Source organism: Balaenoptera physalus (assembly GCF_965194825.1).
Source record: "Balaenoptera physalus genome assembly, chromosome: 10".
Classification (NCBI taxonomy): Eukaryota; Metazoa; Chordata; class Mammalia; order Artiodactyla; family Balaenopteridae; genus Balaenoptera; species Balaenoptera physalus.
Window position 1 is genome coordinate 98,502,725 of NC_138889.1, and position 13,661 is coordinate 98,516,385.

Here is a 13,661-nt window from a genome sequence, read left to right on the forward strand (position 1 = left end):
TTCTTTCAGCCCTGCCCTTCCAGAATGCGTGTCCGCCAAGTGGGGGTCATGAGGCTCTAGGCTCTCTTACTGTGCTGGCCCAAGTGAGATGCCGGGACCCTTCGGAGGCATGCGGCTCAGGGCAACGTGAATCTGTCTGTCTTCCTGTCACCTCCCCTGGGGTGGTTCTGAATTCAGCCCCCCAGGTACAGGCAGGGAGGTGTGCCTGTCAGGAGGATCAGCCTGTATATTTTTCACTCTTGCTGTGGGAACCAGCTCATGAGAGAGCCGCCGAGACTCGCGTGTGCAGGGCTGGGCCCCTCCCTGCGACTGGTCACAAGTAGCAGTCTGTCTGATGGTCCCTGTGTGTCGTCAAGTGCTCCAGGTAGAAGGGATGTGTCTGCTCGGGTAGCCTGCCTTGGGGCGCTGAGGGGGCGGCAGGGCTGGTCGCCCAGGTAGATCTGCTCTGCATCGTCTGGGCTTGTCTGTCCCAGAGCCATCCCTTGCCTCCCTTCTCCAGCCTGTCAGCTTCCCCCTCTATGACCTGAAGCTGCAGATTCCAGCAGGGCCACAAGGTGGCCCCAAGCAGCTCAGAAATGGCCGCATGGAGGCGGTAACTCAGGGCGGCCTAGAGCATCATAGTACCTTTTAGCAGGTGTCGCTCTTCGAGCTTTGCAGAGTGCCCTTCTGTCTGTCCTCTTGTGTAGTCTTAACAACCCTGCTAGGTGGGCAAGTGGTTGGGGAGGTAGGTAGAGCAGTCGTTACCTTTGCTTTGCAGAAACTGAGCCGCAGAGAGAGGAAGTGAGCCCTTGGGTTGACGTGCCATCACTGGGGCTGGGGTCCCACTAGAAAGTCACTGTTCCTGTACAAGGAAGGGGACCTGTGGACCTGGGCACTGTTCATGCTCACCTGTCCCCCCAGAGGTGCCTGGCCCGAGCACGTCAGGGATCTAGGGAGCAGGTGCTTCTCCACGGGTGGGGGTGGAGGGGGCAGGTGCCGAACGAGGCTGAGGGGTAGCAGGGTGGGGGGAGGCTAGGTAACTTTGGGGAGTGCGTCCGAGCCCAGGGCTGCCTTCTTTCTCGCAGTTGTAATCATTTTCCCTTCTTTGTTTTTTGTCCCCCAAGATGATGAAGATGAGGAGACACCCGGGCCCTCGAGGCAGCCACTCCGGGGGCCGCTGCAGCCGTCACCAGAGGAAGAGGCCTGCCTGGCCAGGCCCACCCTGCTCCGCTCCTCCTCCTCCTCCGACCAGTCCGAGACAGTGGGCCCCAAGCCCGAGGCCCTGCCCCGGCCCTCGCCTCAGGCCCAGGCCGCCTGCAGGGCCCCTCGGCCGCACCCCAGCCCACCCAGCACAGGCCTTGACTGGCAGTTCCTCCACACCCACGCCCAGCAGACTGAGGTGTTGCGGCAGTTCTGCCAGGAGCTGGTGACCGTGCACCGGGACATGGCAAACGGCATGCAGGCCATCGGCCAGGCCATGGCCGAGCTGACCAGCCGTGTGAGCCAGATGTGCCAGACGCTGACAGAGATCCGGGATGGGGTCCAGGCATCTCAGCGGGGGCCCGACGGGGCAGCGCCCACAGGCTCCACCCCGCAGGCCGAGGCTCCCCCAGTGGAGCCCCCAGAGGCGCTCCCAGCGCCGGCCCACGCACGGACTACCAGGTCTCGGAAGAGAAAGCACAGTTTCTAAGCCGGCCAGTCTGCACTGGGAGGAAGAGAGATGGAGGAGGGCTGTCTGGCCTTGAGACAGGGGCCAGTCTCTTGTGTCCAAGATCGAAGACCCTTGTAGGGTGTTGGGGGGACGGTCATCTCCTCACCGCGTACAGGTTGGCTGCCCTGGGCTCAGCCCTACTCCCTCATCTTTGGCAGGTGCTCAAGATGCAGGAAAAGCTACCTGCTTGATGCTTGCTTGGCCTGGGGGGTCAGCCTCCTCTTGGTCTGCACCCCATAGCGACAGGCCTTGCAGGGAAAGGGGGAGCGAGAATGGGGAGCATCTGAATGGAATCCTGCTCTCCATCCTCAGGGCTGCCGCATCAGCCACCCCGGCCCTGACGCGGCTGCTTTCGAGGAGGGTGAGGCCCGAGAATGGGCAAGCAGAGCTCAGCCCTTCCAGGAGGGGTCTGTCCCCCCCACCCCCCAGGGCTCCGAGCCCCGGTGGGTGGCGCCCCTGCCTTGGCCTTCCGCTTGCCCTCGCTCGTGTGCTCAGCTGCCATGCTTGCCTTTTGTGGAGCGGGGAGAAGAGGGGGGTGACGTCGGAGGAAGGGGAAGACTACCTGGCATTCTTAGAGCACTTTATGTTTCTCCCTGCGCTCGCAGACGTGTGATCTCAGTGGGTCCTCAGGACAGTGGGAGAGGCAGCCAAGTCGGGTATTACGGTCATCATTATTACCATCCTCATCTGCATTTCATACAAATGAAACAGTAGTCGGTCAGGGGGCCAGGACTGGAAGCCAGGTCTGTGGGTTTCTCCAGCTCCCCTGTCAGAGACCAGATGTGGGACTTGGGAGGGGCGTTGCTCCTGCCCCTGCCAAGCTCTTTGGGGTTTCTGTGGGAGGCGATGGCAGCGTTTAGGGTGTGAGTGCACCCCACCCCGCCCCGGCGCGAAGGCTGACAGCCAGTGGCTGGGGAGAAGTAGGACCTAGGTCTCAGGATCCAGAAGGCGACCCCTCCTCTGGCCCCTCCAGAGCCCAGCAGGGCTCCTGTCCCGTTCCAGGTTCCAGCATGCCTTGCCTCTGCTTGCTTGGGCTGCGTATGCATTAGCTACACACATCTCGAAGCTTCGTGTTTGGTTTTGGAGTGTGGGGAGAGAGCCGGGTTCTTAGAGTTAGGGAGGGAGGCGGGGAGTGGCGGATGCAAGCTCAGCTCTGACGTGGGTGCAGCTCAGCTGTGTGTCCTCTTTGCTCCCTGGCCTGAGGCTGACTCATATCCCAACCCTCCATCCTGCCACACCTGCCCCCTAGAGCCATAGTTGGGTGGGGGCTGGGAGGACTGCTATGCCCAGGGCCTGCTGCCGCCATTCCTGGAGTCCTGCTTCTAACCCCAGCCCAAGCTTAGCCCCGTGGCGGGAGAATGGAGGACAACTGCAGCGTCCCTGTGTCCTGGGCTCCTTCTCCCAATCTGTGGTTCTCTGGGGGTTCCTGCTCCCCCAAACTGAATACTCCCCTGTCCGACAGCCCGATGGCTTGACTATTGCCTGCCATTGCCCTGCCCTCCGATGCTGGAATCAAAGATTGCCTTCCCAAGTATTTTTGTTAAGATGGCAATAAAAAGAAATTGATCTCACACTTGGAACACACCCGGTCTCCAGGATCTTTCTTTGGTGTATATTCTCTTTCTTCGCTTCCTGTGAAAACCTCAAGGCCCCCAAAGCAGGGGTTAGATGACCGAGGAAAAGTGTGTTGGTGAGGGAGACTCAAGTGCCCCTGGCATTTCCCAGATCTCATCAGCTCTCAGATGCCCCGTGTTCAGCACCCTTAGAGGAAAGGAAAGGAATTGATGGGCCGAGGTAGACAAAGCATCCACATATGAAATCGTTTCACTATATTTAATTTCTCTGCAAATCGAAAGTGAGATGTTGCTCAATGAATTATACCTTTTTTTCCCTAAAGGTATGTCAGGGGTCCTGGGGAAAAACCCCACCATTTCTGGCAGGAGACTCCAGAAGGGTCAGGGGCTGTCCATTTGCCAGGGTACTTCAGGGACCACCCTGAGGCACTCACTTTTTTTTGGTCACCTCCCCACTGATCTGGGTGTCTGACTGTCACAGGTAAGGCCCTGCCCACCTAGAGTTGAGGCTTCTCAAAGTAATTGAAATGGCTTCCTCTGGCTCCCCCTGGGACTCTCCTCGGCAGGAAAGGGACCCCCTTATCCGTACATTGCCCTGGCTTACTTCCAGTCACAGGGAGAGGTTCTCCCGGGCAGGAAATACCCATGTCCTGACCGGGGATCCATCCACTTTCTGGAAGATTCCAGCCTGCTTTAACCAGATCTGGGAATCCAGGTCATCCTCTGCCATTCTTGACCAAAAAGCATGGTCATGGAAATCAAGATTATCCGATCTCCAGGAGATACAGAGATTGTGTGAAACCGGGCCTAGGGTCTTTCCCACCAAGGTCAGGGTACTAAGCAGTGACTGGCTGGCCTCTCCCTCTGGTCCTGGGGAGGGAAAGGGGCCAAGTTGAAAGCAAAGGGAACAGAGAGATGAAGAGACTTGTCAACTTCAGATGGAAAAGATTTCAGTTTCTTTTTCTTGGCTTCAGTGGGGATTGTGGGGCTAGCATGTCATACAGGAAGGTGAAACTAGGGCCAGTGGATGGAAATGAATGGGCAGCCAATTTCAGCTTAAGATGGGCACATCCCTCCTAAGAGTCTGAGGCCTCCAGCCATGCCAAGGGCTGGCTACGTGGTGTTCTGTTAGAGTCCGGGTGACCATCTAGTGGGCGGATGCATGACCCAAAGACTTTCCCAGCCCAGAGACCTCAATGCATGTGAGAATACAGAGCCCAGCCTCTTCTTGGTCAGTCTTTTCTCATCTCTGCCTCAGTGACTGGGGCAGCTTCCTTTCCATCGGAGGCATAGCCACTGGGTGAGAGTGTCTGAGCCTGGCCTTTGTCTATCCCCTCCAACAAAATGGATGCCCCTTGGGTTATTTTTCTCTCTTGAGTTGGAACCGATAGTCATTTCCTGACCCAGCTAGAAAATATGGTGCACTGGATAAGACACAGTGGGTGAGGTCTGAAAAGTGTTGTCTTAGTGCTTATCTAGCCAATACCCAAGGTCAGCAAAGAGTTTGGAATAAAAACAATCCATTATCATCATGAAAGTTTCAGTCCAGAACCACCCCTCCACCACCACTACCCACCCACCCCCTTGATTGCTTCAAAGGGTCTGATTTGAAAAGCTGTCAAATAAGCACTAGTGTTTACAGATCAGCCTGTGCTATGCATTTTCCATCCCCCTTCTGACATACTCTGTGCCTTCCCCCCCAGTGAAGTAGTGACCTGGAAACTACTTCAAATAGAAAGATTTTTCACTCCCTGGAAGCCTTCTGTTCCAGGAAGGGCTCTTGTTCACCCGCAGCCGTGTAACAGGACAGGCATGCCTCTTCATACAGGGATTGTTGTGTGGGGACAGGATTCTGGGAGTGGATCAAGCCATTGGGTGTTACTGCAAAATACTTAAAATGGGGAGACCTGACTAGAAGTAATTGGTGTTGGGACTTAGCTGGCTCCATTTAGCTTTACCTAAACAATGATATAGCGTAAACATCTCAGGGGGAATGGATTGTTATGATTCATAAGAGTTGCCATATATATCTTATTTCAAACGCCAGCTTTCAGAACAACTAAATACAACTGGATGCTGAACCAGTTTTGATCTTTGAAGATACTTCGTGATCCATACAAAGATTTGGAGCTCTCTTCCTAAATATTTTTTAAAATTTTATTGAAGTATAGTTGATTTATAGTGTTGTGTTAATTTCTGCTGTACAGCAAAAGTGATTCAGTTATACATATATACATTCTTTTTCATATTCTTTTCCATTATTGTTTATCACAGGATATTGAATATAGTTCCCTGTGCTATACAAGAGGACCTCTGTTCCTAAATATCGATTCTTGTTGGGTAGGAAAACACCAGAAGTTGGAAGGGGAAATTGACTTGAATCTTTCTAAACCTTCTGGCGTCCTCACCAAGTTGCTCTTTGGAATAAATCCCTGATAGTTACGTGTTTCTCATCTACCTTTTTCTCATAAAGTTGAGTGCCAGAGAAAATAATTCTAGTTTTTAGAGCCTGACGGCTCTTTAGAAACTGAAAAAAGAAAAGACTGTATTCTTCTTTCCTTGTGCTCTATGATTTAAGTGATTCTTGTTAGAAAAAACATGAATGGATGGTTTGCCTTCTGTGTCTGGGAATAGGAAAGTTTGGATCTACCTCAGTTCCATGCCGTGCTCACCACTAGGTCAAATCCCAGACTCTTGCTAAATTGGGGACTAGAAAATAGTTTGCACATTCAGAAGAAATCTCACGTATGAAGAAAAGGCAGACTTCTGCAGTTGGAGAGTTGAGATTGTATGTGAGGGGCGCTATGCCTGGGGTACCACAAATGTAGATTCCCAATGCTGCTGGCCACCATGACCATCACCACTGCCACCCTGTACTGGAATTGGCGTTGGTGTATGTCTTTTCATTGTTTAGGGGGTGGGGGAGAGGGAGTAACAGTAATAATTGCTTATTGAGGAAGACTTGGAAAGTACAGAAAATTACAAAGAAGTAGAACCATGTATAATGGATAATCACTGTTAAAACAGTGGTGTATTTCCTTCAAGCGGTTTACCCAGGCTTGTTTTTAAAGCATGATTAGATCCATAATATAAATAGCTTTCAGTCCTATTGTTCCCACTCTGCCTTATATCAGGACCATTTTTCCATGTCATGAAAGATTCTTTGAAAACATTTTTCTGTAGATGAGTAACATTCCATTGTACAAATATACCATGGTTTATTCAGTTGTTTCTCTAGTATCAGAAGTTTAGATGTTTTAGCTTTTGCTCCATTACAAACAGTGGAACAGTCAGCGTGGTGGTATGCAGAGTTTGCGTTCTTGCTCCACGTCTTAACGTTTTGGTGTTCTTTTTTTAATTTTACAAATATTGTGGAAAAATCCAAATGACATAAAATTTACCATTTTAACCATTTTTAAGTGTAAAGTTCAGTGGTATTAAGTACATTCACATTGTTGGGCAACCAGCACCATTATCCATCTCCATAACTCTTTTCATCTTCCCCAACTGAAGCTCTGTACCCATTCAACCCTAGCTCCCGATTTCCCCCTCCCCCATCCCCTGGCAACCACCATCCTACTTTCTGTCTCTGTGAATTTGACTACTCATATAAGTGGAATCCTGTAGTATTTGTTGTTTTATGACCGGCTTATTTCACTTAGTATGTGTCGTCAAGGATCATTCATGTTGTAGCGTGGGTCAGAATTTCCTTCCATTTTATGGATGACTAATATTCCATTGGGTGTATATACCACATCTTATTTATCCATTCATCCATCAGTTGACACTTGGGTTGCTTCCACCTTTGACTATTGTGAATAATGCTGCTGTGAACATGAATGAACAAAAACTTGTTTGAGTCCATGTTGCCAAGTCGTTTCCCAAAGTGTTGTGCCAGTTTATTCTCCACCATTAGTATGGGAGACCCTAGTCTTGCCACCTTTACCAATACAGAGCTTACAATGTAAAAGAGTTCTCTGTGCCAACAAGACAATGTGCTGCTTTGCGCCTCTTTTCTTATTAGTGATGCTGAATCCTTTCATTTGTTCATTATCCATTTGGATTTATTTCTGTGAATTACTGTTTCCCTTGGACTGCTCCAAGTACAGTTCTTTGGGCTGTGCCGGTCGGACAGACTTTGATTTCTTCCCTGGCTTTTGAGACAAATCATAGCATAAGGAAAAGAAGTTTGTTTTTGACTACAAATTTCCTAGGCACTTGGATAGCACAGAACCCTAAAACTCCAAATAATTTCCTCTTGCCTGTTTGATCTGTACATCTCCACCTCGCTACAGATGTTGCATCATCTCACCTTTTGGAGGCGAGTGAGGTGGCAGGTTGGATATTGGAAATGTCATTTCAGGGAGAATGGGTGAGGTCCATAGATTCTGAGGGTTTGACAGAACTTTAAAGGTTATCTGGGCATTGCTGAGTTGGTGCTTTACATGCCCACATAGGAGCCGTGAGTTCTAGTGGGAAAAACATGAACCTCAATGCTCAATCTCCCATTTATTAGCTGTGTGACCTTAGGCAAGTCACTTAGCCTCTCTGAGCCTCAGTTTCCTTACCTTCAAATGACTTGGATTAACCTGTGGTTGCTCACATTTCCTTGCCTTTACCTACCTCCCCTGTCCCCACTGGACCCTCTATTTTTAAAGATTTTGATCTTCAGCATTTATTAATTGATCTCGTGGGCACCCTTTTCACATGGGTTATTTCTGCTAGGCTTTGTGACATTCTGAGAACAGTTCAAGGATCTCACCCTTACCACCATCAGAGGCCTGCGGGTATCTGGGAATGCCTGCCTGGTTAAAAGTTAGTGAAGAATAGTTTTCCAATCACCTGTATATCTGGTATTGAACCTTGTATTTACCAGAACCTAGGAGGTAGGAAGGGCAGGTGTCATTTCCAGTCCCAGAAAACAGAGATTCTTAGAGGTTCAAAGCTGGTGTGCCTTTCCTTGGCGGGGCAGCTGCTCTGTAGACTTTTGCAGATGCCCACACGCTCATGGGAAGCTAGCCACTGGCACCTGCCCGGCACCGTGCCTGGTACCGGCAGGCACTCACTGAAGAGTGGCCCGCGCGTTCTCACCTGTCCCCCTCGCCCCCAGGTACGTGGTCATCTCCCGGGAGGAGAGGGAGCAGAACCTGCTGGCGTTCCAGCACAGTGAGTGCATCTACTTCCGGGCGTGCCGGGACATCCGGCCCGGGGAGCGGCTGCGGGTCTGGTACAGCGAGGAATACATGAAGCGCCTGCACAGCATGTCCCAGGAGACCATCCACCGCAACCTGGCCAGAGGTGAGTGCCCACACCCAAGGGAGGGCCACGCCCACTGCCAAGCCCCAGGGGAGGCCAGAAATGCTTCTCTAGGAGCTTCCTAGGAAAACCGATGGGAAATACAATGCACCAGCAATGGGGAGACCCAGAGGGACTCAGGGGAACTGATGGGCAAGGTAGGAGCAGCCGCTCTGGCACTGGCCATAGCCACCCAGTGTGTCCTCCTCCCTCAGACATGGTCAGAAGCCCTATTATAGACGTTCCAGAGGATCAGGGAGAGAGACAAGTCTCCAATGCCAAGCATATAAGTTTAATCAAAATTGATTCTCTTTCCCCAACACAAATTGATGGAAGGATGTTGTGAACTGCCACTGGCTCAATAATAGCAGCAGTAATAGGTGACATTTACTAAGCACTTAATATGTGCTAAGCAGGTTTTCTGTGGTGTCCCATGTCATCATCCCAGTAGCACCTGCCCGATAAGTGCCCAGTGAGAATTAGATGGGTAATATACATAACACATTTAGAACAATGTCTGTCTTGACCATCGTAAGCCCTCAGTTGTAAACTTTTAATACTAATGATAGCATGTGGCTTATTATCCCCACCTTACAAATGTAGAAACTGAGCATCAGATAAATACAGTGACTCACCCAGAATCCCATGGCAAGCAGGGGCAGAGCTAGGTTCCTAACCCACATCTGTCTGAGTCCAGGGTCTAAGCTCTAACCTACAGTGTTATAAGGCCTCCCAGACAAAACTAGTTTCTTCCCTGCTTCCTCCTGGTCTCACTCCTGGCAGTCCTAATGATATGCTGTGAAAGAACAATCTCTGTTAGGAGAAGAAGATTGGAGGGAGGTGGGTGGTGGCCTGGTGGGTGGGTATCCATCCAGGCTCCATTTAAATGAGTCATTTGAAAGTGGTTTAAAATACTCCCCAGCTCCTAGGCCTTTGCCTCTTTAGTCCATCCTCAGCCATGCCAGGGCAAACGGGTGAGCCCAAGGTCCTTTTTCCAGCAGGACCTTCCTTACACTACAACCACACATCCAAAGACCCAGAGTCCATCTGGTCCCGGGAACCAAGCCTATACCCAAGCCCCACCATATCATGTTTCTGACCAATCTACCTATTGGAAGTAAAGCTTCATTTAGAGCATGAGGGGAAGAGATGAAAAGGGGGTAAGAGTGACCCATTGGAAGTAAGCTATCTTCAAAACCAAAACAGAGCAAAGCAAATTGTGGACGTTGAGCGCACAACTGCTGCCTGACTTGGTAAAAGGTATCTGGTGATTGGATGAGCAGTGAAAGGAGACCCAATAGATACCATCATCTCTTGTTTTCTTTGGAGCTGGGTGTTAGGCACATACATGCCGATTATACTTGGGAAGGCATGTTTCTGTGACATGATTGCTGTGGTTTCCACTTGACCTCTGGAGATGCCATGTAAAAAAGTGTCTGACGCATAGTACATGCTCAATAAATCTTGGTTGAATGGATAAAAGAAATGAATGAAGACCACCAAGAAATCTCCAAAAGAATCATATCACCAGAAGAAGAGAAAACCAAGAGAAGTCATATCTGAGGACATGGGTTCCATCCCTTGGCCATGATCTTCTTGAATTCTTCTGGATTTGTAATGTTCTTTCTTCCCTGTGTCTACTCCAGAGCACCTCAAGCTGCATCATCCTCAGAGAGCCCTGAGACCCAAGGGGAACGCTCAGAGAAGGGCGTGAGCTTTCAGGAGTGGTTCAAAGGAGCGTGGCAGACAGACTTGAAATGAGATAAACCAAGATGTGTGAAGATACAGGATGAAGGAGTGTCTATTCCTGGCCAGGCTGAGAAGTAGGAAACACGAAGGAAACTGGAAGCCCCCGTGGGGCAGGGCCAGAGCAGAGGGTGGACTTGGCCTTAAAGCCCTTGGGAAGCAGCCGTGGAACTCAGTGGCCTTTAGACGTGTGTCCCTGTAGCCTGTAGCTTTGGCAGACTCTGATACGGTTAGTGGTGTCTTAGATCTGTGTGCCAGTTCTGCTCTGTAGGGGGCATTCCCCACGCTCAACCACTCAAGGTCTTACATGGGAGGAGGCTTCTTTGTAATTGGAGGCTGGAGCCTTGGTGAAGTCCAGAGCGTGACTTATTAGCTCTTATTAAATAGAAGCATTAGTTGGAGCCCAGAACTGCTTCCTGAAGAGTATAAATTATTCCTCTGTGGTTATCTTTTAAGAATAGGATGCATCTAATACATGTATTCAAAGAATTTATGTTTTTTGTCTACTTTGGGTCATTGATTTTCTTTGTGGTGTTTCCCTCATGTTTTATGGAGGCTTTAGAATCAATTTCATAATGCTTAAAGATTCTTTTTGACCCATAGATTTTTCCGGGAGCCTTGAGCCCAAAGAAATCGCCTGCTCATCCTAGGAAATTTGAATAACCTTGTCCTTGAGTAGAGATGCATGAGGAATCCCCGGTGATGCGTATCCTGGACCTCCTGACATCCTCAGCTATTTGCTGCCTGATTGGTCCATGAGAAAGTGAAAGGGTGGCCTTTGACTTTCAGAGATTCTGATGGGCAAGTGTCTGATCTGTAAGGCGAACATGTTGCATTTTTTAAAAGTTCTCTTCATCTCCACCCTATCTGCCCCTCAGATGTTATAGAAACAAGGCTGCGAGGAGCCGCCTGAGTTTCAGGAGCCTTGGAGCCTTCAGGAGATAAGGTCATTCCTTAAGTGTTCATGTGAGGACAGAAAAGGATCATCCTGAATAGGCTGCTCCCTTCTGTGCTGTGACCTGTGGGAAACCTGGAGTCATACACGGGCCAGGGTACATCACCCCATGCCAGCTGTGGGATGCCAAGGCTTGGTCACAGCATGGAACATCTGGATTGCACATGGAGAGCCCTTGGCCTTCACTCGGAGGCCCTGAGCAAACGCAGCTCTCAGAAGCCTAATTACAACATATATTCAGGTCAAGTCGTTGGTCAGAGTCACATCTCCCAGGGCCCCGCCCCTGATCTAGGAAGCCTTTGAGAGTTCTAGCTCCATAGACGGCTGTCAGGACCTTCTGAGGGTCCCTCTTAGCATCAGTCCCCCCCCAGGCAGCATCCACACATCTGTAGCAATTTATGCAACTGTGTTGGCCATTTTGAAGAATCAGGCTAACATAATATATTGTTGGGGCGTTCACCAAGGTCTTTGACGTCATTTACATGATAGAAAGAAATAGAAAAGGAAATGTCCTTAGAATTGTCAGGTAAGGACACACAGCTACTGTAGTTTGAGCGTGTGTTGGGTCCGCGTGGGCGTGTTGTGCTCTATCGTGCTGGGGGCTGCCATCCTGGAGCTCACAGCCGCTGTCGGTATGCCCGACTTCCCTTTTCTTCCTGCCTCAGTCATCCGTGAGAGCCACAGAGGTTCAGGCCGTGCTTCCTCACGTAACCCAAGGTTTCCGGTTCCTGGGAGAATTAGAAAGGATAGTTGCTATAAGCCAGACTTTGCCCTAACAGGGCTGTCTCCCAAGAGTCAGGGAGGAGGAAGGAGTGGGACTCGGTGTTTCGTGTGTACCTTTTACCAAGTCGAAGCAGCCATCTTCCGATTGCTGGGACTGAAGGAGCAGCCTGAAGGGATGGGGACTCCACATGCACTTAGCTGAGCTATGTTACCACCCACCCGGCTAATCACGTGGGATGTCATCTTCTAGGATGACAGGATGGCAAGTTCCTTAACCTCCAACTCCCTGCCCCTATAGCGTTTGCTCAACTTATAAACATAGAGCTTCTACACATAAAGCTCCATTGAAACAGTCTCTTTAAAAAGAGTTCTTCCCACTTTTTCGGGTCCTTTGACTCTAGACCCCGTGATCCATTGAGTAATCCACCTCCCTTTTTGCCACACCTGCTCCATTAGGCCAGACCCAGAGGGATGTGTCAAGCGACTTCCTGAGAGGAGCGCTTCGTTTTCTGTTGGTTTCTCCTCTTCGGGGCTTTTCCCCACTTCCTCACACCCTGGTTTTCCTTCCTAGGAGAGAAGAAGTTGCAGAGGGAGAAGTCTGAGCAGGCTCTGGATAACCCAGAAGACCTGAGGGGTCCCCTGCAGCTCCCCGTGTTGAGACAGGGCAAAAGTCCCTACAAGCGTGGCTTTGACGAGGGGGACGCGCACCCCCAGGCCAAGAAGAAGAAAATCGACCTCATTTTCAAGGATGTGTTGGAGGCCTCGCTGGAATCTGCAAAGGTAGAAGCCCACCAGCTGGCACTGAGCACCTCGCTGGTCATCAGGAAGGTCCCCAAGTACCAGAACGACGCCTACAGTCAGTGTGCAATGACTGTGTCACATGGCGTGCAGAATATCAGCCGGACCCAGGGGGAAGGAGACTGGAAGATCCCCCAAGGGGCTTCCAAGGAGGCAGGCCCAGTGGAGGACGAAGAGGAGGAGCCTTCGTCGTTCAAGGCCGACAGTCCCGCCGAGGCCTCCCTTGCATCCGACCCTCACGAGCTGCCCACCACCTCCTTTTGCCCTAACTGTATTCGCCTAAAGAAGAAGGTCCGGGAACTCCAGGCCGAACTAGACATGCTTAAGTCTGGCACGCTTCCTGAGCCCCCCACCTTGCCAGCACAGGTACTGGAGCTCCCCGAATTCTCAGACCCCGCAGGTAAGTTGGTGTGGATGAGATTGTTGTCAGAGGGAAGAGCACGCGGTGGGCAGCGTGGAGGGGGGCCTGGCGCTCCCCAGGGGAGCCACCTTTGGGGAGACCTGGGGCGTGGAGCTCGGAGATGGGTACCGGCTGCAGCACACGCCCTCGGGTGCCTCCGACAGGCCGCCTTACCGCTCCGGTGGGGGCTTTGGGTCTTGCCCTTGTATCCTCCTCATCAATAAAGGAAGTTCTGCTGCAGGAGGGGTGTGTGCTGTGTTCTTGACCCGTTGCCCTTCTCCGGTGTCTTACCCCAAAGCCCAACTTCTAAATCCAATCTTTCTCTCTCCCAGTCTCAGGCAGGCTGTCCCGTGGGGGAGAGCCCCTGGCCTTACCGACGGGGATACAGGGCATTTAGCTGCCTTTGCCGTCTTCTGTTGGCTGCCTGCATCTTTTAGGGATGCTCAACCACAAGGAAGGTTTCTCAGTACGCATGTGCAG

At 51.0% G+C, this 13,661-nt stretch overlaps 1 protein-coding gene across 5 annotated transcripts in view; it reads left to right on the plus strand.

Moving 5' to 3' along the window:
* The window catches only part of PRDM11 (PR/SET domain 11), an 89,198-nt gene that overhangs the window by 65,941 nt on the left and 9,596 nt on the right, over positions 1-13,661 (plus strand). For 4 of the 5 annotated variants that reach the window (XM_082410413.1, XM_082410412.1, XM_082410414.1 and 1 more), the window contains 2 exons: positions 8,375-8,562; positions 12,555-13,181. In XM_082410413.1, coding sequence (XP_082266539.1) covers positions 8,375-8,562; positions 12,555-13,181 — 815 coding nt within the window. Of the gene's footprint in view, positions 1-1,103; positions 3,275-8,374; positions 8,563-12,554; positions 13,182-13,661 lie in introns of those variants that run through there. The other variant, XM_082410416.1, reaches the window with a different exon arrangement.